The 24038-nt window shown below is 42.1% G+C and overlaps 1 protein-coding gene across 7 annotated transcripts; it reads left to right on the top strand.

The window, feature by feature from the left end:
• On the top strand, positions 1–23124 carry LOC309856439 (PABIR family member 2). 7 transcript variants are annotated; one of them, XM_082717660.1, is made up of 11 exons: positions 1–128; positions 903–1146; positions 3285–3363; positions 8323–8379; positions 8668–8711; positions 8802–8856; positions 9143–9244; positions 9637–9722; positions 10479–10543; positions 12700–12796; positions 21303–23124. In XM_082717660.1, the coding sequence occupies exons 2-11, from the start codon at positions 1049–1051 to the stop codon at positions 21370–21372; spliced, it is 753 nt and encodes a 250-aa protein (XP_082573786.1). In that variant the 5' UTR covers positions 1–128; positions 903–1048; the 3' UTR covers positions 21373–23124. The 7 variants fall into 7 exon arrangements, with proteins under 7 accessions (XP_082573786.1, XP_082573787.1, XP_082573790.1 ...); XM_082717661.1 differs by having other exon boundaries at positions 20–1146; positions 10482–10543; XM_082717664.1 differs by lacking the exon at positions 21303–23124 and adding an exon at positions 20268–20530 and having other exon boundaries at positions 20–1146.
• Positions 23125–24038: the final 914 nt, after the last annotated feature.

Consider the following 24038-nt stretch of genomic DNA (forward strand, 5'->3'; position numbering starts at 1 on the left):
CCGTGCCCGCGGGCTCATTGGCGCGGCCGCCGGGCGCGTGCGCAGGACCCGATGGGTGCCCGGACGCGGAAGACCTGGCCCCGCGGAGGTTCCCGCTTCTGAAGCGTGGGAGGCGGAAGAGGCGGCAGGTTGTAGATTTTGGTCTTGGCCCCAAGGGGTTCCTCCGGGCCATTAGAACCCAAGAGAGGAAGAGGAGGCACCGCGGCGGCGGCTGAGGGGCCGAACCCCCCACCTGTCCTCCAGGCGGGGAGGGGGGGTAGGGAGGGGAGAAGCACCCCTCACAGGGCTAAGGAGCCTCCGGGACCGGGTCCCAGAGCATGGGGGGCTGGACCGGGTCCCCGAGCATGGGGAGCTGGAGCCGTCGAGGCCACCCGGCCGGGCCCTGCCCGACTGTCAGCTTTTCGGTGCTAGGGCTGCCCGGGCAGCCGCGGTGTTTGTAGCCCGGCCCCGCTTGAGGTCGTCGGCCGAAAGATAGCAACATGAGTTCCGCCGCTGCCTAGTTTCCTCCCCCTCCTCTTCTCCCTCTGTCCGCTTCCTTCTCCTTCCTCTCTCCTCTTCCCCGCACCCCGTCTTTTTCTTTCCCTCCCTCGTGTTCCTCTTTTCCCTCCACCCGGCCCTCCTCCTCCCCCTCGGTCCTCCTCCTTACCCCCATCTTATTCCTTTCCCGATCCTGCCCTCCTTTTACCCTCTCTGTTTTCCTGCTTTTCCATCTATCCGCTTTTCCTGCCTCTTGTTCTTTTCCTTCCATCCCTCTCTTTCCTCCATCCTCTTCCTTTAATCTGTCATCGTCCACCACCACCACTACCACCTCCCCTTCCTCCGCCCCTCACTCACTATCATCCTCCCTTCCTCATCCTCATCCTCGTTCCCTCCTCCTCCTCTCCTGCTTTTCTCCGCCCCAGCCCCCGCCCCCAAGCCTCCGCCCCTTAGCCCCCGCCCCCAGCTGCCAGTCCCCAGCAGCTCAGTCCTGCAGTGAGAGTCTTGGGAGTCCATAGCTAAGCACCAGGAGCTGAGCCCTGTCCGCTGTGCCTGCCTGCAAGTCTCCGACATGGCTCAGGAGAAAATGGAGCTGGACTTTGAGCCCGATACATCTGATGGGGGCACCCTGAGGAGATCCAGCAGCGCTCCCCTGATCCATGGGCTCAGGTGAGGCGGGTTGGGGACGGTGAAGTACTGGGTTCAGGGGCTCCTCGACCTCGTGCAAACAAGCTTCCTTGCCTAAAGTGAGAGTTGGCGCTCGTTTGGGCTTTCTAAACTGAGGGAGTGGGGACTTGTTTGCTTGACAGCCACTTGGGTCCCAAGGTGGAGTGAAAGTTTGACCCCAAACTCTGGGAACTGTGGGAAAAATGGGGCCCTCTTTACCTGGAGCTCTGTTGGCCCACTCTGAAAGGATCTACAAGAAGCTTCTGGCTGTTCTAACAGGTTGCTTGCCCTGCCTAATTTACACCACTGAATGTCAGACTGAAACCCCTGGAACTAGACTTGCAACTTGACACCTGTCTCTAAGAGCTGCTATTTCTAAGCTTAGTTTAGGAACCCTGGCATTAACAGAGCATTTACTTTAATAAATCACAATTTATCTAATAACTTGTAATCAAGTAGCGTGTTCATGGCACATTAAGTGATTTGCATTTGTCATAATGTTTTCAGATCCTAAAACTGCCAGAAATGCATTCCAGTGAATTAAAAAAAGGAAGGGTGTTGTGTAGCTTAGGTCAGTGAAAATAACAGGTTTTAGAAAACAATGGAAAGAATTAACCCTTGAATTTTAGTGGTAAGGTCTTATATTTTTGTGTTAAGTCACCAGAGGGTCTATTTTAAGGTAGAATCTTAGGATAGTGAAGGTTAGGTTGGAAAACCTCCTGAGCCTATTACATTTCCCTCTTATAAGTAGATAATTCATCTTAGTAGAGAGCTAATTTGCGAGACCCTGTAGAAATGGAATTAGTCCAAAAAAGGGGATGGGAGTAGAATTAGCCAAAATCATTACTTAAGCACAGTGAAAGCAAAGAAATAGGTAATTCTTGTCTATCAAACTGATTATAATATCTGTATTTTGGGGGGAAATGGAATTAACTCATTTTCTTTTATTAAATTTTGAAACTGAGGGAATGATGGAGTGACTGCTTTCCTAATGCTGTCTTCAGCTCTGCATTTATTTTTGATTCTGTAGGCATAAATCGGTCTTTGGGCGTTTTTAAAAAATCTGGTAAGCAAGCAATTGCTAGGGACTAGGGTGATCCTGCTGACCTGCGCTTAGACTGTTGTAGAAATAACACACTATTTTTTTGAATCAGAAATCAAATAATTACTTGCAGGGTAGCATGATGTGACAGAAGAAGGGGTGAGGAGACTAGACCTAGTCCCAATATTTCTCCCTGTGATCAGGAGTGACTCACTTAGCCTTTCTGAGTGTTTTCTCATTTGAAACTTAGGAGAACTGAATTAGGTGATCTCAGTGGGCCCTTGAAGTCCAATTCAGTTCAGTCCTGAAAATCTTTTTTGACCTCTTATCACGGGCATGGCACTCTGCTAGGCACTGCAGGGACGTTATACAAAGAGGAACAAAAGGCCTCCACCACAGAGTTTAAGACACAGGCACGCTTTTCTTTAATAAAAGGTAAAATGAGTGTCTCAAGAAGCATCTCATTTCCCATTGTGCTCTTTGGACTCAAAGGAGGGAATGCTTGCATTCAGTTTGTGGATTGAAGAGAGGCCTCATGGAGCGGGTTGCCTTGAAATGGGGGCTCGAGGAGAGGAAGGATTTGGACGGATGGTGGTGGGAGGGAGGACACCGGAGGCAGAAGAGGCAACGGGAGCAAAACTCCAGGCATATTTATCTAATGGCACAGCAGGCTCACGGGCAGAGCACATATTTAGGGCAACAGTGGGAGATGTGCTGTGGAACAGGGCTCCTCAGCCCTTCTCGCCCTCATGGCACGCACAGAAAGCAGTAATATGTTTAGGTCTTCTGGGGTAAACAGATGAGGCTGCTCCTGTCTGGTGGGAACCGGTTTGGGGGCGTGTGTTCTGACCAGAAGCAGCTGGAGGCAACCAGTCTGGAGCTCCGCCCCATACCTCTCAGCTGCCCCCCAACCACTGAGGAGATCAGTATCTGGGCAAACCTGTCCTCCACAGCACACCACCACCGAAGCTCTGAAGAGGCTGGTGAGGTATTTATTCACTGTACGCAATGAGGAGCATGGAAGATTTCATTGTTGACTAGAGGCTTGGCAGTTCCCTTAAACGAGAAGACCTTATTAATTTAATTTTTATTTTTTTAGTGACCTTTCCCAGGTTTTTCAACCTTATACCTTTAGAACTCGGAGGAATAGTACAACGATCATGAGCCGTCATAGCCTGGTAAGTATAGAAGTAAGTATTTTTCGTGGTATGGGTCGGGGAAAACACTTTCCAATGTAGTCTCTCGTTCTCAAGACGATGCGCTATGCACCATTGTTCACAAAAGAAAAAAAAATTATCTTACCTACCTCGCTCATGAGTGGCCATTGTCAGCTTTCGGTGCCAAAAAGAGATCTGGTTAAAGTTTTTTCCTGGCTGTGGGACTTTGTATTAAAAAAAAAAAAAAACTATTCATTTTTTTTTTTTTTTGTCACTGCTTGCATCATGGTTATGAGGTAAATCAGGATTGACTTCTAAATATAGCTGAAAAAGTGGTCTTTATTTGTCCTAGGAAGCAAAAATCATTTAGACAGTAGCAGAGTGTTTATTTCTGGCACATAGCTGTTGGACAATGTTATTTACCCAAAGTAAGCGCTCCTTTATAATGCCTGTATTTATATTCCCGGTAGAGTTGCTAATAGTGACTGTTTTATATAGCCAGAGCTGTCAGGGATCATCTTATTAGCCGGTCGCATTGGGAGAAATTATGATGAGGTTTTTTATGTAGTAGCACTTCACATGCGGACCCCACTTAGCCAGTAGCTGCAGCGCTCTGGAAGACATCTGAGATGTAAGCAAACAGACCTGTGAATGGCTGTGCTTGATTTCCATAGTCTGTGCACAAAGGTTTGTCATTTATAGGGAGCCTCTCTGACCTCTGAATCATCTAAAATTTATGCACAATTATAATAAGCTTCCAACTCGGTAGTGTGGAGAAGCAGCAAATCAGAAGAGGTACATTCGGGTTTAAGGTATACTAATAGCTGCTAGCAGGGGAGGAGAGGGAAAAACTGAAAAGCAGAGAGAGGCTTTTAAAAAATTAGTCCGTGGCTTAGTACAAGGGCTGAGAGCCCGTTAATAGACCCTGAGGACCTCGCCAGCATAGAACTGTAAAATACTTGATGTTCTTAAAGATACCCAGGTCATTAACCTTTGCTTAAATTATAGTAGTACCTATGCTTATGTGGTATTCTACATGTTACAGAGTCCTTACACACTTGTCATTCTCATAGCAACCCACATGAAGTAGGCAGGACAAAAGATGTTTTTCCCAGTTCAAAGAGGCAGCAGCTAAGACTCAGCCGATAGAAGCGACTTGCTTAGAATCACATAATTGGGAAGCGGCAGGGCCGGGATTAGAATAGAGACACGCCAGGGCCATTCTGTTTGGCAAAATCTGTTTAAGAAAGGGGGGGGGGAGTACAATGCTTTCCAGAAAGATTTCCAGCCGAAGTGGCTAAACATACTTAAAGGGGAAAATGTTAGCGATCTGGAGGTTTGATTCATGTCACCTTCCCTGAGGATGCTGGAAAATAGAATTTAATTTTGCTATGTTTATGAAAAATGTTTCTACTTGTTACCCAGCTGTGTTCCTGATCTCAGTAGTAGAGCAAAGAAGGGAAAATGAATTTGCCTCTTTATACTTGACTTTTTCTCTTTTCTAAAACGCAAAGATTCTTATCCACTCTGTCTAGGCTCATTTCTCCCCCCGCAACAAATATCTTTTTCTTGGGCGGCACTACAATCCCTAGGTTTGCTGGAGGAGCCATGTTGATTCACTGCTCTGTGGTGATGCTTACGTGCTTTTCCCTCCATCCCCTTTTCCTTTTGAGCTTCCTGTTTCAGGAAGCCTTCCGCAGCACCTTCTGGGTACTTCTGTCGTCACTGATTACACCTTACATGTTATATCAGAGTGTCCTCTATAAATCTTTTAAAAAATATTTTATTTATCTATTTGACAGAGAGCACATGAGGAAGGGGAGTGGCAGGCAGAGGGGAGAGAGGGAGAAGCCGGCGCCCTGCTGAGCAGGGAGCCCGACTTGGGACTTGATCCCGTGACCCTGAGATCATGACCTGAGCTGAAGGCAGACGCTTAACCCACTGAGCCACCCGGGCCCCCCCTCTATAAATCTTAATACACTTCCCTGTGTCTTGTATTAACCTGCCAAAAGCAAGGTGTGGAGCGAAGTGGAAGGGAGGGGACTGGCACATGAAGATGTGCAGAGATCGTTTCTTCATGATTTGACAATGGATTACGTATAAATGCAGGGAGAAGGAGAACTCCAGGGGACTGAACTTTTACTTCTTAGTGACCAGGGGAAAGGTGTTGCCTGTATATGACGAGTAGGGAAATTTCAAGGAATTGGTCATTTGAAGGGCCAGGAGATAAATTCTTCCTGGGCATTTTGGGTTCCAGGTGCCACTTGCTCCATGCTGTTCTCCAAAGCAATATTCAAACTTTGAACAAAATTCTGCAAGCTTCCTACACCTTTCACTTTGGGCAGATGACCCTTCCCTGTTTACAGAGTGTGCAGATGGCCATCTCGTATACATGTCAGCTTTCTTCTCCTGAAAATGTCTTTACCTTCACATGGGGCACTTTTTCCTAATGGTTCCTAGATTTTCCGAGTCTCCTGTCACTTTGCTCAGGCTCTTGTCTACCCTCTAGTCCCTTCCTCCCTGGCTTTTTTGCTCCCACTTTCTTCTGACTCACATATCTAGTATCTGGAACACAAGTTGTCTTCCTTCATAGGTCTCTCATTCCCTGTTTTCCTTCCACCCCTCTGAGCTTTCCCAGAGCTTAATCCACAGCACACTTCCTCTCATTCCTCGTCTCTTAGTTTCTTGCCAACCACTCAGCCAATTTGTGATTGCACTACCTCTATCACCACACTATTAAAAAACTGTTCTCAGGGGCTCCTGGGTGGCTCAGTGGGTTAAGCCTCTGCCTTTGGCTCAGGTCACGATCTCAGGGTCCTGGGGTCGAGCCCCACATCAGGCTCCCTGCACAGTGAAGAGCCTGTTTCTCCCTCTCCCTATGCTCACCCCCCACCCACTCAGCTCCCTCTCTTGCTCTCGCTCTATCACAAATAAGTAAAATATTTTTTAAAGAACCTGTTCTTGTAGGGTGCCTACGGCTCAGTCAGTTAAGTGTCCGACTCTTGATTTTAGCTCAGGTCATGATCTTAGGGGCCTGGGATCGAGCCCCATGTTGGGCTCTGTGCTTAATGCAGAGTTGGCTTGTCCCTCTCCCTCTGCTCCTCCTCCTGCTCTCGTTCTCTCTAAATAAAATCTTAAAAAAAGAAAAAAACAACAAACCCTGTTCTTATGAAAGTCACCAGTGCCCACGTGATGCTGGTGGCAGGGGCCTCCTTTCTCACCCCACTTAAGCTCTTTGCTGTACTTAATGCCATTAACCAGCATCCTCCTTGAAGCACTTGGCTTTTTTCTCAGCCTGTGCATTAACACTTGTTTCTAGTACTAGCCACAGCATTGTTCTTCCCCTTTGGGTCTTCTTTCCAGTTCTGTGTATGTTGACAAGTTGGACGTCATATAGATGCAGCATCTCTACTTCTGACTTTATCTGCCATCAGCTTTTTGCAATCTTTGGCTTTCCTGCAGATTTCGCGGCCTTCAGGGTTTCTTTTGTTCTCTGACAGACACATCTGTGCTCTCTTCTGTGGTATTCTCTTAGTCTTTCCTCTCTTATTTACTTGCCTAGTAGCTTAGTGTTTTTCTTTCTTTCCTTTTTTGGGGGGGAAAGATTTATTTATTTGTGAGAGCGAGGGAGAGTGGGCACCAGTCGGGGGAGGGGTCGGGGCAGAGGGAGAGAGAGAATCACAAGCAGATGCCCGGCTGAGCACGGAGCCTAACTCAGGGCTCCATCCCAGGACCCCAAGATGATGACCTGAGCCGAAATCAAGAGTCAGCTGCGTCACTGCCTGCGCCCCCGGGCGCCCTGCTTCGTGTTTCTCAAATGGCCTTCATTAAGAACTTACCTGTAAACATATATTTGTTTTCTAGTGGGGGAAAAAAAAACCCTTTTATTTAAGAGGATTTTATTCGTAAAGTTTTTTTTTTATTTTCAGAGCCTAGGAGAGGAAAAAGTAAGAGGAAGGGGAGGGTACTGAAGAGATATCCTTTGAGGTAAAATCCTGTTTCAGTGTATACCTTTAAAAAAAACTTTTTTTTTCACCTGACTTCGCTTTTGCCTAAAAAACTTGGAGCAATTTATCACCATTTTGTATGACTCACCACTTTAGGATTTTTAGGCGTTTTAATCGCATAGGGCCTCTTGTAACAGGGCTGGTGTCTTATTTGGTTTTACGGCACTACAGGTTTATTTGGATTTAATTAGGGGCTAAGTAGCAGTTGTTTACATTATGGCTGTTAGAGCCCTGTAAAAGCTGTTGAGAGGAATTGTACCTTTCATCTTGTGATTAGATTGTGATTATTTTGCGGGACCATAATTTGGGCCCCCTCCCCCAAATCATTTTAGTTTTGCGTTGTCAAAAAAGCAATGATCTAAGGGAAAGCAGAAGATATTTGAAAAATACACATTGCCTTCCACACTGATTTTTCTTAACTAGTAAGTAGGGTTTGCGGTGATAGCGGTGATGACCAAATTTTAGGATTGATTTAGATCACATAAGCAAAATCTTATGGCAGCTTTAAAATGTTTTCGATCGACCCTAATCATAGACAGAATATTATACTGGGCTTCTGAGCCTGTGAAGACATGTACCATTGGTACTTTGGTGTTAAAATGACTAAAATCAGTTTTTTTTTTCCTTTCCCTTCTTACCTAGTTCCTTATTTTAGATAAGTGGGGTAATGGATATTTCCAAGGCCTGGAATCTTTTTTTTCTCACATAAATGTACACAGCCCTGCATTCATTTGGGAAAAGTGTTAAAGTCAGTGCCTGTCTAGTGACAGATGGTGCTTTGAGGTTGGACACCTGGTGTACTTCCCAAAGACTGAATGTCCTGCCTCTAGTGTGCTAATGTTCAGTGATCTAAAGAGCTACATCTCTGAGAAGAGTATGAAATCTTATCTGGGAGGAGGTTGGACACCAGGACTGACAGCAGACTGCTGCTCTGTGCTTCAGAAAATAGTAAATGTTTACTTTTCCCTTCCAGTTGCTGTCGTCCTCGCCTAACCGTGTTCCTAGCAGCAGGCTGCATCAGATCAAAAGGGTAAATTTTCCTTCCTAGCTCAGAGCTACAGTAGTCTGAATTGTCCACTTCGCTTTTGTTTTCATTCTGAAGATTGGGCCATTAAACATGAATAGACACAGGCAGCTGGAAATTCTTCTGAGTGTGCAGGTGAAACACAGATGCAGCAGGGGAGACAATCTTAGAATGTTCTGCTGCGCTGTGATGATGGCAAAGAAGGCAGAAAAGTCTTTTAAGATTTTCTTCGAGGTGGAGAACCATGTGGATGTGCATAAATACTGTGTTTTCAGCATGTGTTTGTCTTTGCAGGAGGAAGGCATGGATATGATGAACAGGGAAACTGCACACGAACGGTTAGTGCTCCATGAGAACATGGTCTAGCTTGATGTATGTCTTGTATGTATGTCTGAGCACTGAATGGCCTTTATTTCTGTTTGTTTTAGGGAAGTGCAGACAGCAATGCAGATAAGCCAGTCATGGGATGAGAGCTTGAGCCTGGTAAAGTTAATCCCATGTTTGCTTGTTGTTGTTGTTGTTGTTGTTTTTCCTGGAAACCTTTATGTTGTTCATTGGCTTCATTCATTTTTTTGGTACCCTTCTGTTCCCCCCACCCTGTTTCCAAATTTGTGTTCATTTTTGATCTCTCCATTTCCACCAGAACATGAGAGTGCGACTTTTAGAATCTGTACATTTCTATTCTAAAAACGTAGGTGTGTTTGAGTAGTAAAGAGCTGTGATGTGCTGGATTGTGAATTATGAGGAAGTAACACTTGTGTGTTTACAGAGTGACAGCGATTTTGAGAAGCCGGAGAAACTATATTCTCCTAAAAGAATTGACTTCACCCCGGTGTCTCCAGCACCATCGCCCACTAGAGGATTTGGAAAGGTCGGCTCGTTGAGAAGATGTTAACTCTCTTTCACACACTAAGCTGTTAGCTCTCTAAAACACACACACACACACACACAAACACACACACATGCATGCATACACACACACCCCACCTCATGTGTAAAGAATCCGATGATGAGAAGGAAAATGATTGAAAGTCTGCGATAGTAATTTGGAAAAAAAAAATGGTCTGTCAATACATGTGTATATTCTCTCTGTCTCTCTCTCCCTCGTGTGTGTGTGTGTGTGTGTGTGTGTGTGTGTGTGCGCGCGCGTGTGCATATAGACAGACAGCTAAGTAATTCTAAGGATGTTGTTTCTGTTATCTTGAGAACCTTTTGAAAGCTGGAGCACTAAAGCTATGTTAATATGAAATGTGTTTTTTCTAGCAATGTTTTTCACCATCCTTACAAATGTTTGTGAGCAGCAGCGGGCTGCCCCCGAGCCCCGTTCCTAGTCCAAGACGCTTCACCAGGTAAGTGAACCTGCTTTGCAAAAGCTTGTCTCTCCTGATGCACTTTTCCCCCAACGTTTTCTTCTGGAAATTATCGAACAGACAACAAAATGGAACCAAATGAGCATCCGCATACTACCTGTCACCTATATTCTACCAGTGACATTTTACCAGGCACACACCCACCCACACAAACACCCACCCACACACACCCAATAACATATCCTTTATAAGGATAAGGAAAAAAATATAAGATTGTAGACCAGTAAAATCAAAATACCTTTTTAAAAAAATATATATATATATATATATTTTAAAGATTTTATTTATTTATTTGACAGAGAGAGAGAGAGAGAGATCACAAGTAGGCAGAGAGAGGGGGAAGCAGGCTCCTGCCTGAGCAGAGAGCCCAATGGCGGGGCTTAATCCCAGGACCCTGGAACCATGACCCGAGCTGAAAGCAGAGGCTTAAACCACTGAGCCACCCAAGCGCCCCTCAAAATACCTTTTTAATAAGGTTTATCTTTAAAAAAAAAACTGTTGTAGATACCTTGTCATATAGAATGATTTTTTAAAATAGCTTGAAATGCCACGTTGTCTCCGATTGCTGTAGGCCAGCTCAGATCACGTTTTGGCATTTCAGTTCGTCAACTTTCAACACGGGCATTTTCCACCGTTTTCTAGATGACTGTCAATTTCATTGATTTATTTGGTGGGTGCTAACGTTTATCTTGCATCTTAGAAGCACTTCACATCCTGTTTGTTTATTCTTTGAAGCAGGAGGAGTCAGAGTCCAGTCAAGTGCATCAGGCCCAGTGTTCTTGGTCCTCTGAAAAGAAAAGGCAAGTGTCACACTTCTGATACTAAACCTAGTTGAGCTTGAATGACAAACTAGAATTTGTCTGAAGTTAGCTCAAGGCATGAGTCCTTTTTTCTAAAGAAATGGGAAATATTCTTCCCAACATATGCTTTATGAATTCTAAATTTTGTAAATGAGTTATCTGATACTGTCTATGTTTTTTGTACTTATAACTGAATCTTATTCATATATTCATATTACCAATATATATTCCAGAAATTTTTGCCTCTCAGTGATCTGAATAGAAAGTAGATGCAAGTTAATACATTGCAGAAGTACATGCTTATGTCCTGGTAAATAGGTCTCTGAACACGCTGCATATTCAGATATAAAGCCACCACCAAATTATGCCTCACAGAGAGAAACTGCCTCATATTCTAGTCCATAGGGTTTTTGATACGATGGCGTGCTCTTAATTACCTTATTTTAAACCACAGGGCACTCTCACTCGGTGCTAGTTTCAGATACATTTGAGGGTCCCTTATGGAGTCTGTTAAAAAGGCGCAAAAAATAAGGAAAGGTTGAGTCATCCTTCCTGGGGCTATACCCGTATGATTCCAAGTGTTGGGTGTCATTTTAAAGAAGAGTTTTAACCATAATTTTGAAAAAGCAACTCAGCAAGTGGTTTCTTTGTGCAGATCACCTTTGGGGCTAGGAAAACAGTCCCACTCCTAATACTGGGTAAACAGGTACTTGGAGCTTTGGTGGAAACTTTCCACCAATAGCACCATGCACAGAGTCAAAAAGTGTGATATTTCAGATATCATACTTTTTCTGGAAAGTAGGTTTTGATATGGTGATGATGTTTGCATTTAGTGAATAAATTTTTTTATAACCTGGTAGTCCTTTACCTTAATGCTGCAAGGAATTATTTACAACAAATTATTTAAATAATTTACAATTATTTACAAGTAAAGCCATTATTATTGTTATTATTAATTTTTGATTCATTGCAGGAAGTTGGAATTAGTATGGTTGTTTAGTTTCAAAGCAATTCCAAAATATACCAGCAGATGGGGGAATTCTTTGATAAAAGGGGCTAAAGTCTTTTGCTAATGGGGTGTTGAAAGTCTGGCAGTAGCTTTTAAAAGCTCCATATTAAAGCATGGCAAAAGCAAATAAAAATACAACTTTTCCGGAGTTGGTAATTTCCAAAGTAGCTCCAGAAGAAAGATAATATGAATTAATTGATAATATGAGGGAAAAAAATAAATGTTACATTTGTTCTTGCTTGATCTTTTTCCATGAGAAAAATCTTGTATGGCTGTAAATTCACAGTTACTAATTTCCCATTTGAACATATAGTTAGGCCCAAGAATTAAGTTTTATTTAATATTCATTTTAAAGCTCAGATAAAGAGCCTCAAAACTAAGGTTTTTGTGTGTTTTAAATCATAGCTTATTTGAAAAGGGGCTTTTTTTTGGTCTTAACTGAGGGTTTTTAGTCTTTGCACTCCTGGTGGCAAAATGTTATTCCGATTAATGCAAAGTTTTTCTGCTACCTTAAAGATATATTGAGATAGTCTGTTAGAGTGAGGTGTTGCCAGTACAACACCAATTTCCTGAAAGGATTAATGATTGCTTTCAATTACAGATGGGCATTCAAAGTCACTTTTTTAAAGTGTTCATTTTCCCTAAGTAGTCTAAAGCAACCTTTAATTTATACACCGTTAGACTACATACTTTTTAATCCATTTGACTTTGACTCAGGAAATACTCCAATATATTAAAATAAAATAAAATCAGTAGTCTTTGCTAGTTGCCTGGGATAAATCATTATTCACTGTGAGCTTCAGCTGTTTGGGGATGGTTCTTTATTTCTGCTGGGGTAAGCCTTGATTCATTTTGCCTGATACAGTCCGTGTTCTGGTTCTGCTCTTCGGTTAAAGAACAGGACTATATCCATAGCATGCTAAATAAGGGGTGTGTGTGTTTTTTTTTTTTAAAGGGCCGCTTACTTTTTGGTTGAGGTTATATGGAAGTATTATTTCTTCCACTTTAAAGCCTGTGGAAAAACAGCTTCGAAGTAATGGCTTGATGAAGCGATCTGAGCTTTAGTTGAACAAAGATCATCCCATTTTTGCCCCATGCCTGTATTTGTAAAGTTGTTTTACGGTAGTATTCATCTCTTCTGTTGTAGGTGAAATGGAGACAGAAAGCCAGCCCAAGAGGCTCTTCCAAGGCACTACCAGCATGCTGTCTCCAGAGGCTGCACAACTGTCTGATCTCAGTTCATGGTAAAAAATGAAATCAAATCCGAAGGATGTTAGGGGATGATCTATTAAAAAAGAGCCACATCCGAAGTATGTTGGGATCATTTGGAATAACATTCGGCTTTTTATTCATGCTCTATAGAGGGGAAAGCTCCAGGGAGGTACAGAGAATGTGAAACAAAGCAGATCATTTGAAAGTCATTGAGTACTCCTTCAGAAGTGTGTGTATGTTTTTGGCACCTTCCCTTTCCTCCCTAGCTGCTGTTAGGTCAGCCTCTCTCGGTAGGTAGTAATGGTGTGGGAGCGTGGCAACAGCTGGATGGCGCGAGAAAGAGTGTCCGGGTTGGTGTGGATAATGTGCATTGATTGTAGCTGCTCTGCCTGCATTTTGTATTATATCCTTTGACTTAGCAGGGAACACCAGCATCCTCTGAAGCATGGCGTTTTCTATAGCATTTTCTGTTATAAAGTGTTTTTGAAATTTGGGGGGTGTTCTGTCACAGTCCTACCCAGGTTTTGTCTTTTAGTATAAAAAGAAGTGTTAGTATAAAAACACTTCCTGATTCCTGTGGTCTAGTCACATAATATTTTTTTCAGCCATACTCATCTAACTTAAGGCCCTTCAATGTTTCGGTGCAGAAGTTAATATCTTTTCATGTACCTGAAGTCGAGTACTTGAATGCTGACATACATTGGAAGGAAGGGGAAGGGATAGTGGCAGTGGCCAGGTAATACTTTGAATTCTTTCAGTATTTACTTCTTTTTAAGAAAAATTTTTTAAAGATTTCATTTATTTATTTGAGAGAGCGCGAGTGAGAGAACACAAGCTGGGTGGGGGTGGGTGGCAGAGGGAGAGGCAGGGAGCCCGAGGCGGGGCTCGATCCCAGGACCCTGGGATCATGACCTGAGCCGAAGGCAGATACTTAACCAACCAAGCCACCCTCATGCCCCTCGGCACCTGTTTCCAATCAATTCACTGAGCGTGTGTGTTCTAGACACAACTGTATAGTGCCTTTTAGTACTTTTTGTTGCCTGAGTTTTATAGCTGAGGATCTTTTTTAAGAGCCCCAAAGTGCATTCACTTTGGAAATGTAAGGATGGTGTCCTCTAAATAGAGGAATTGTGCACGCCACTTACAAGGTATAAGGATTAGTGTTTCTTCCTTTCCAGATCACATATCTATTGTTTTGTGTAAGATAACTTGCACTTGTAGTTGACCAAGAAGTCACAGATTCTTCTAGTTTATTAGACTCGTTGATCAGTACTGTTCTAACCTTGGAACAGATGCCTTTTAGATTGTTCTAGCTATTTTCAGCCCCACAGTCCCTCCTCTGTCATCTATGTCTGTCCTTGGTAGCTCAGTGTGCTAATTTTGGGATAGAGAGCCTTTCCAGGTATGTAGATGATTGCAAAGAGAAAACTTCTGAAGCTTGTCAAGAGGACTAGTGGATGAAACTCTACACTTAGTGGAAACTGTCTATCACTTTTATGGTAAAGTGTGTTTTAATATAGGCACATGACAGTATAAATAGCTTTGCTTACCCAGTTGCTAACCAAGTAACCAAGTTAGGGAGAAGATAAGGAAGCATTTCGCCAAGCTGAAAACACAGAGGGTGAGGCGATTTTTAAAAAAATATTGTCATAGACTGTACAGGATGCCATAAAACAATAAAGAAGGAAGGAAAGCAAAGGGTCTGGGACTTACCAAGGGTCCTCACCCCTTGTCCAGATGTTTATTCCTCTGAATAGCAAAACCTAAGTTGTCAACGATGGTGGCTATGGTGAGGGTCCTGTTTCTGTTGCCACCCCTCCCATTCTTTCTCCTTAGAACCGTCACTAACTATGAGAGCACTGGAGACATCGACATTGGTGATTAAGGGCATTTTTGATCCATAAAGACAAAAAGCATTGCCTCACACTGGAAAGATTCACTTCTTTCATGGCCAGTCGGAGCAGTAACAAGCCAACGTGTGGCTCAAGTAATAGGTTGAAGTTTATTGTCCAAATTCACAAAACTAAGTGTAAAAGATATTTAAGCAATTGAACTTTAAAAGGTATTTTCAGTAAGTTTGTAGCATTTGGACTCCTGAGGATATTAAAGCTCAAGATTGCTCTGACTTTTGGGGCACCTTGTATCCTAATATTGCTGACCTTTATGTTTGCAGTGAAGAGATTTTGAACAGGAGTTATTCGTGATTTGTAAAAATTGGATGCTGCTTTTGCAAAACCTTTTTTTCCTATCTCTATAATGCAGTTCCATTGATCAGACTTTCTTTCATTGATCAGTATTGTTAGAAATGGGGAGAGAGACAGATACTACCTGTGTTCTGGTTTCTGTTGTCAAGGATAGCCAATCTATGTGATAACCAAGGAAACCGTTTTTATACATTTTAGGGAGCAGAAAAGGTACCGGGCCGATCATTACTAGATGGCATCTCATCTCATCATTTCAGTTGTCTTCGTTTGGCCCTCTTCCCCACCCCACAAAGGAAAGATGGGTTTTTAAAACTTGAAGTTAAACTTCATATGTTAGATAACAGTCATTAAAATCTGACATCTTGGGCCTCCTGGGTGGCTCAGTGGGTTAAGCATCTGCCTTTGGCTCAGGTCATGATCCCAGGGTCCTGGGATTGAGCCCCACATTGGGCTCCTCGCTCAGAAGGAAGCCTGGTTCTCTCCCCCCCCCCTACCTCCTGCTCCCCCTGCTTGTGCATGCTCTCTCTCTCTCTATCAAATAAATGAAATCTTTAAAAAAATAAAATCTGACATCTTTGAAGTGTAAAATAAGTGTGAAGTTTGAGTAGAGACCTATGTAGGGTTTGTGTCCAATGTGGTGACTGCTGCCCAAAGGAATAGTTAGGCCCGCTCTTGATACCATATTTTTTTACTAGATGAAATCTCTGAAATCTTTGCCAAGCAAATCCAGGGAACGTTGTCAACCACAAGGCAGGAATTATGTCATTCTGCATTTAGTTCTTCCGAACCTCAAGAATTTGATTGTAGCTTGGAAGTTCACCAGTCCGTGGTGCTTTGATTCCTTTTGTGTGCTGGGGACTCTTGTTCTGTTCCTCGTTCTTATGGGAACAAGATTATCTGTTTTTAGGGCCACTAGCCACATAGGGAAGATTCAGTGATAGTCTGTTTCTCAGACAGGAAAGGAAAAGTTCTCCCATGAGATTCTTGCCCAGTGCGTCAGTGTTAGTGTGACTGCTGACTTAACCTTTATATTTTAACATTTTTCACTGGGTTTCACTTAGTGATTTTCACATTATTTTTAGTGGTATATGTGTCACGGCAAGAAAACTTAATCAGGAATATGTGAGGTGTACAAAGAATGAGATCTAATCACGATTTATTTAATCTCTTGATTGTGTTTAAGTGAGCAGCTTAGACATCTGTGCTGGTACTTAAAACTCCTATCCCTGGGGTGCCTGGGTGGCTCAGTGGGTTGGGGCCTCTGCCTTCCACTCAGGTCATGATCCTGGGTTACTGCTCAGCGGGGAGCCTGCTTCCTCCTCTCTCTCTCTCTCTCTCTCTCTCTCTCTCTCTCTCTCTTTGCCTACTTGCGATCTCTACCTGCCAAATAAATAAACAAAATCTTTAAAAAAAGAGAAACTATCCCCAAGGTGACTATGGAAGTGATTATATTTAAATATGTGATCTTAAAAACTTAGAAGTTATGCAGAAATATAATGTTGGATCTTTCTAAGGTAAGATCGTAGAGACCAGAAAACCTACCCTGTGAACCACTTTAACCCACAGCAAGGGGTAGTACCAGAATCTATGTGGGGGTTGATAGGGCTATGATGAATTGGGAGTACATTTTCCTGCCTGTCCTTAGTCGGATAGAACTCAGTTTATTGACTGCACAAGGCACAAAGTGACTCTGCCAAATGAGTAATAGCATCAGTTACACTGGACATCCTGATTTTGTTGTTTATCATTTGAAGGTTTTAATAATTCTCTTATACTTTCCCTCTTACTTTTTTTAGACCGAGGACACTACCTTAATAGTCATAAGTATTTTTGGTTGTGTGGTTCAGATATTGTATCATTATGTATACTCAGAAGCCAGAATGAATTAGAATTAGTTTATTTAAAAAAATATATTTTTTTATTTTTTATTTTTATTTTTTTTCCTCTACATGCACTTGAAAAGAATGTGTGTTCTTCTGCTTTAGGATGAAATTCTCTGAATATATCTGTTAAGTCCATCTAGTCCACTGTCATTCAAAGCCAATGTTTGCTTGCTGAACTTCTGCTTAGATGATTTTCTCCATTGATGTGAGTTAGGTGTTAAAATCACCTTTTTTAAAATTTAATTTTATTTATTTTATTATTTTTAAAGATTTTATTTATTTATTTGACAGAGAGAGAGGTTATAAGTAGGCAGAGTAGCAGGCAGAGAGAGAGGGAAGCAGGCTTCCTGCTGAGCAGACAGTCCGATATGGACCCTGGGATCATGACCTGAGCTGAAGGCAGAGGCTTAACCCACTGAACCACCCCAGTGCCCTGAATTAGTTCATTTTTGATGCTTGTACTCCTGTGTCCAGCTTGAACTGTCTAGGTCCTTTGCTTTCCTTGCATTGTCTGGCTTTCAGTCATTAGTCTGAGGTCCATTAATACCTCCATCAGAGTTTCAGCTAGGAAAGGAAAAAGATAAACTTGAATTGGACCATACTTTGTTGCTTTTAGAAGGCCTGACAGAAGGTTTAGTAATGAACGCTGTGAAAGTCACTTTTATTCAGGGATCTCTCTGCGAATTAAAAAAAATCACAGAAGTCTTGCTCTGCACAGATTTACTGACAGTGGGTAATCTGTGACCTGTAGTCTCTGCTTCCATGATCAAGTGTAGTAGTGTCAGATTTATTAGAATAGAAACTAGACCTTAGTTCAGAGAAAATACCTGGTTAACGGTTTACCAAGTTCTGAATCTAAATTATGCTGGAGGCTAAATTTAAGTATGCTATTTTACTATTAATGAACATAATTTTTCATATGTTCATATTTAATAATAGAGAAAAAATCCCTGAAAAGGAATATATGAAACGAAATGTTCAGATTTGTATTCTTTTTTTCCCAGTAACGTCTTGGAATTTCCCTGTTAGCTTATTTCTCTTAAGGTAATCAACTGTGCTGGATGAGAGGTTTCTCCTCATGAGCCATGTTCTGTGTTTTTGAGTGAATACAGGATTCACCTAAGCAAGCAGGTCTTGTTACAAACGGAATCTTTTAACCCAGGGCTCACCATAAGGCCGGTGGTTGGAATAAGAAAGTCTTTATTTATATTCATATTATCTGCTCGGTGGCCAAATTTTAATCAAGGCCTGTTTCTTCTTGCCAAGTAGCACAGAGCGTGTCCTTCGGCTGCCTAGCCAATATGTGCTTTAGGAAAGTAAATTCATTTTAATATTAGTCTAGGCAAAGTGCTGCAGGAGGAAAAATCACATATGTTCCAAAGGCAAATATAAAGGTCTTTTGATTTTCCAATGCCTTAGATTATCTGTGTAACTTTCTTTCAGTAGTTTGAATAATTCATATTTTAGACCTATTTTACCAGTGGGTTGAAAAACAGCAGTGCCAGCTAAATTTTCCGAACTTCTTACTTAAAAGTGCTGTTATTAATGATGCATTTCACAGCAGTGAGCGTAAAGTGGGAGTACCGTGGACCCTACTGTTTCCCTTTTTATGTTTACTTTTCCAGAGTTTATTTGTTTTCTGTCTCTGCCTAAAAACAATCCACAGGCAATAGAAAAAATAACAGAGACGTTGGGGGAAAGCATTACATGTCTTTGAGGTCGGGGGGAGGGTACAGGGCCCAGAAACTTCCAAGTGTGCCGTGGGTTGCTTAACACCAGGAATGTATTAACCTGGAGATCCATAAAAGTGATCATATTAAAAGTGAAGCTAATATTTAGCCTCAGAGCATATTAGACCAGGGTTGGCTTTTGTAGAAGAGCTAGTGACCAGACTTCAGCTAGAACCCATATTTCCTGATTCATGATTCCTTTTCCAATTCTGTGCTTGCTTCCCTTTTCAAAATTAAAAAGTGTGTCTCTGTAAATCCTAAAACCACCCGACGACCTCTTCGGCTTTGTCTCTCACCGTGTCCTCGCTCTCTCTACTTAACAACCGCACTAGCCCTCTTTCGGCTCCTAAAACCACCCTTGCTTCCTCCCAAACCAGACCTAGTTAATACCTACTCAGCTTTCAGATGAGCAGCTCAAGTATCACTTTTGGGGAACATGTTCCTCCCAGTCCCTCCAAGTTGGATCAGATTACCCATGCCACACACTCGCAGAGCCCTTTGTATCTTGCCTGTGCTGCTTTGATCCCAAATTACACACGTATCAGCATGGTTCCTTAAATGTCTGTCTTCCGCACTGTACTTCGTAAGTTCCATGAGGGCCAGGACCATGTCTGTCTTAGACGCCATCATATTTCTAAGATCTAGCATACTTCCTGCCCTTGCAGATACTCGGTAAATATTAGAATAAGTGAGGGAGTGCATTCAGGTCAGATATATAGAGCGTAGGACTTACATGTTGGACTGATGGGACTCAGAGCCAGAAAGGCAGCCTGGTGTGAAATGGTGACTACTGAAGCATGAAGCTGGGTTTATGACGAAGCGGGCCAGATGGATGGTTGGCAGCCATGAGAGCCTAGGCTGGGTGGGTAAGGAGTCCCTGGGCTGGATCCTAGAGGCTCTGGTGCCCAGATCGGGAGTTTTCGTGGAAGGATGGGAGTGGAAGCTAGCTGTCAGAGTCAGAGAGGCAAGTGGAGGGTGAGGGTATTGGGCCCGTGGCTCTAGAACATTCCTTCTAGCAGCCTAACTGGATAGTAACTGAAGGAGGCTTGTAGAGATACTTGTAGATTCTAACAGCAAGAGAAAAGGAAACCGTGTCAGAAGTTCATCAGATGAGAGGAATATAAAAGACAAATGGTGGAGGGAGAAATCAGAAAAGAGAAGTGTTTCACTTGAAGGCATCTTGGGAAGGGGGTGCGAAGGGGGAAGCGGTCGGATCTAGAGTGGTTGAAGGACTATGTTCTGGGGTAGAGGAGCCACGAAGCAGGGAACGTACTAGAGTACTTCAGATGGTCCAGGGTGCCTCAGTGAGTAACCAGTCCTCTTACTCGAAGGCTGATGGGAAGGGAAGAAGAGAAATCTAAGGATAGCGATCTTTTGAGCTGAAGGTAAGGGAACTCCCTCACCAAAATCTTGACACGTCAAGGAATGCTTACTCTGTGTTGGACGTTCTGGTGCCTCCAAGAGAGCACCAAAGTGGTACAGAATGCCCTCTGGATATCTGTGACCTTGTTTTTGCAGGTATCTGAATGTAGCACCTTGTGTAGGTCATTGCTGTCACTTATGCTTTTTATTATTTAAAAATGCTCTTACCGATGTGTGAGTTCTTGGAACTATGTCGTTGCATGTTATGTTTACCTTTATCCTGATAGAGGCATCTGCTTATAATTCTTTTTGCTTTGTCCTCAGTTCAGATATTTTGGATGGCAGTAGTAGCAGCAGTGGCTTATCCTCAGACTCATTGGCTAAAGGCAGAACAACCACAGAGTTTCCAGTAGCATGCTCCAATCCATGCTCTCCGTTCATCTTCACGGATGATCTCTCACCCAAGTGACTTACCCATTTCTGATTCAGCATTCTTAACTGCCGTTGCTTACGTCAAACTTGCAGTGAGGGAGGCAGAGAACTTTGATCCATAGTGAGGATTAAAGTGTGACAGGCTAAAAAAAAAACCACCAAAAAATAAAACCATTCCGATGCCATCCTGTGTGGCATCTCTCTTCTCTAAAAGTTCAATTTTACGAGTGTAGTGACCTTACGTATGGCCTTTTTTGCTGATCTCATTTTGGATCTAGTGACTAAATCTCCAATACTCATTTTTGATTGCCCAGTATATATATACATATATATATGTGTACATATATACATATTCCTCGGTGCCTCAAAGCGCACCTATTATAGAGCCTATACGTTTAAGGAAAGCACTGATGTGTATTTTCAACAGTGGTTCTTTTTCCCAGCAGCAACACGACAGCTAAAGTTGATCAGAAATTCTCTTGCTTGAGAGATTTGGGTTTGTTTTTTTGTTTTTGTTTTTTTTTTTTTTGGTTCCTGTTTTGTTTTGTTTTGTTCTGTTGACTACATAGATTCAGATCTCTTTATTTCACAATAATAGATGGACTGCTTTCGATTATATTAAATTTTTATTTTTCTGCATCAGCTCTAAGTACATCATTTTGTTTCCTTTTCCTGTTTGAGCTGCTTACCTGCCATTTCTCACAGAGGGGAAGAAACCCGTAGTCGCTCTCATTACTACCCATATCGCTTCTTTGCTGGTGGAGTGTATGACGTGAGGATTGATTTTAGTGCTGAGAATGTAAATGGACTTGACAGGATGCCTGGATGACTCTCCACAGGTTCTTATGCCTTAGCCACCACAGTTGATATTTTTCTCCCCAAACCTGTTGCCCGAAGGAATATATAAAATATTGTTGATGTTTCTAGGTGGTGTTATCAAGGAGAAGAAATCCCTGCCTTGACCAGATGTGTGGAGCATCTACAAATGAATGAATAATGTTATTTACACCCAAAGCACTGTGTAGAAAAGCATGCATGGGGCGTGACAGCTTGTCTCGGGTGGTATTACGAGGCCTGAGGTGCCTTGGGGTACAGTGTTGTGCTGTAAAGATGGATGTCTTAAGGTAGGGTAGAAAAGGGGGCTTTAATGTGTCTGATTGCCACATACTGTTTTGATTGCTGCTTTTTTTTTCTGATTATTTTTCTGTCCTTGGATTTGTTGGTTTTGTCGCGTGGTGAGTGTGTGCTGCCGCTGACTCTGGGTTAATCATGTTGCCACCAGAGTCCAAATCCAGTTCTTGTCGATGCTGCCTCCTAGTAAGGGCAATTTAATATCTGTGAGGAAGCTTTTAGGAGCTGAAAAAAAGTCGATGTTACTGTGCATTCTGCTTTTAATGGAGCTGTTTGAGCTGTGAACAGTGTACATGATAGTAAGTCCGAGGTACCGTAAGTTATTTAATTTTTAAAAGGAAAATCCTGATAGAGCTATTTAAAAAAAAACAAACCGAGTGTAATCTATCGTTGTATTATTTATTATTTAAAACTGTGTAAAAATGTCTGTTGTGCTTGGTTGCTTTTTAATGTTCAGACATCGTGGTTGGATTGTCTGTGTTTAATATGCAAATTTGCCTGCTAGGATCACAATATTCCACTTTTGAAATGAATGTAAGAAATGGAAACTACTGCCCCTGTGTCCTTTGAAGGCAAAGATTCTTGAATTTTGAAGGAAGATGATGCACTTTGAGGGGGCTCACAGAATAGTCCTACCGTATGGCTTGAGGGGAAAGCGATCCGCTTTGACTTACAAGAAGAGCATCACTTAGCTTTGCAGTGAGTAGTTCTGCTCCGGCATCCGAGGTGGTGTTGATTCTAAACTGTACTAACCGCCCCAATGGCCATTAACGGCTTGATTTCTCGTATTGCTTTCACCCGTGCAAGGTCCCTCAGCTTTCAAGCCCAACATCAATGTACATACTATGAAGCGTGTTCCCTAGCGTGCCATTTTTAAAGAATTACTTCGATGGTATCCAGTGTGTCTGTCCTGTTTCTGAAAGAACCGCATTCAAATGTTTCTGCCCATATAATGCCGAGAGATGGTTTTCTCTTTTACAGGCTAATCATCCACTTTCGCACTACTGTCTTCTTTGCCTTAAAGGGATACTTTTGGCCATGATTTTTTTTGGCTCTAATTTAGGTCTCATAAGAAACAACCTTCGGAATGTGATGGTATTTCAATTTCTTCTTGAGATCCAGTGGTGGGTGAGAATTGGGACAGGAAATTGTAGTCATTAACAGTAGTATGAGAACTAGGAGACGAGATGAGTCACTTCATCGTTGAACCCGGGGTTCGTTTTTATTGTTCAAATTGACTAGAAAGTTAAGTTTATGCAGGGATTGTTTTGGAAAAAATAAAAGAGAGATGCTAGCCTTCAGATGAGCTTTGTTGACAGTACCCCTTTATTTTTATATGAAGTCTAATATTTGAAAAGTGGTCATTATTATAAAGTAAAATTCTCTCTTCCTATTCTAATATATCATATTTCAGGCTTCTATTTGAAAGCAAGTACAAGAGATGATATCATAAAAAAATCCTACAGATGCTCTTTTTGCTTGACTAACTTATATAATCATACTCTGTTTCATGATAACTGCTTTTGGAATAAATAATAGGAAGTTTTGTGAAATGCTGACCTTGTGTATATCTTAGAATGCAAATTTAATAAAATGTGTACACATGCATAAAATTCGATACAAGTTTTTCAAGTCTATCTCTTTTATCCTTACTAATAATTATTTTCTGCCTCCGTGTCCCAGTATCCCATGCTCTGTGTCTAATTGCAGTCAAGTTTGGAGTAAAATGATACCAGGAGCTCAGAAGAATAGCCGCATTGAAGATTGGGCTGTCTCCCAAAACAAAAAGAAACCTCTCCACGTAATCTGTCAGACTTTCACGAGCATTTTGTAGAATTGGACAATTTAGACAGTTTTTGCCAAGGCCACATATATTTCTTACTTATTTTCAAGTTTTTTTTCTTTTTTTTTAAAAAAAAAAGAAAAAAATTGTGTCAAAACAATTTAGTCTTATGAATAAGGTAGGGGGTTGACAGGTTAAAAAATAAAAGCCTTTCTGCATGACTCAGGTTCTAAACACTCAGTTTTCTTTTCAGTATATTAGAAACATGAACTGGGATATTTCACACTTACAGAAAGGTGGCAAGAAATGCACGAGGAGTCCCTGTGCATCCTACACCAGGTTCCCTGATTGTTAACATTTCCCCATATTTGTTTTATCATTCTCTCCCCCCGCCCCGCTGTATGTGTAAGTCCTTAAATATTCACATATTTCTTCTGAACCATCGGAGAAGTTACCAAAACGATACCCGATTACCCTTCCCTGCTTCAATACATTCTCTCAAGACTATTTAGGACATTCTACACAACCATATTACAACTGTCAAAATCAGGAAATTACCTTTGATACAAAACTCCCATCTAATTTAGAGATTCCATTCAGATGTTGCTTGTGGTCCCAATAATGCTATTTTAGCAAAAAGAAAAAAAAATCTGACCCCGGATTATGGGTTACACTTCATTGTTACAGCGGGTCTTTGATCTCCCACAATCTGGAAGTCCCCCAGCCTTTCCTTCTGTGATTTTCATATT

This window comes from Mustela nivalis, assembly GCF_964662115.1.
Source record: "Mustela nivalis genome assembly, chromosome: X".
Lineage (NCBI taxonomy): Eukaryota > Metazoa > Chordata > Mammalia > Carnivora > Mustelidae > Mustela > Mustela nivalis.

Excerpts from the sequence above, each read along its gene's own strand:
- LOC309856439 (XM_082717664.1), top strand. The coding sequence starts at position 1,049 with ATGGCTCAGGAGAAAATGGAGCTGGACTTTGAGCCCGATACATCTGAT. Across the intron at positions 8,380-8,667 it reads GGCTGCATCAGATCAAAAGG|GAGGAAGGCATGGATATGAT; the intron begins GTAAATTTTCCT and ends TTGTCTTTGCAG. Across the intron at positions 9,723-10,478 it reads AGTCCAAGACGCTTCACCAG|CAGGAGGAGTCAGAGTCCAG; the intron begins GTAAGTGAACCT and ends TATTCTTTGAAG.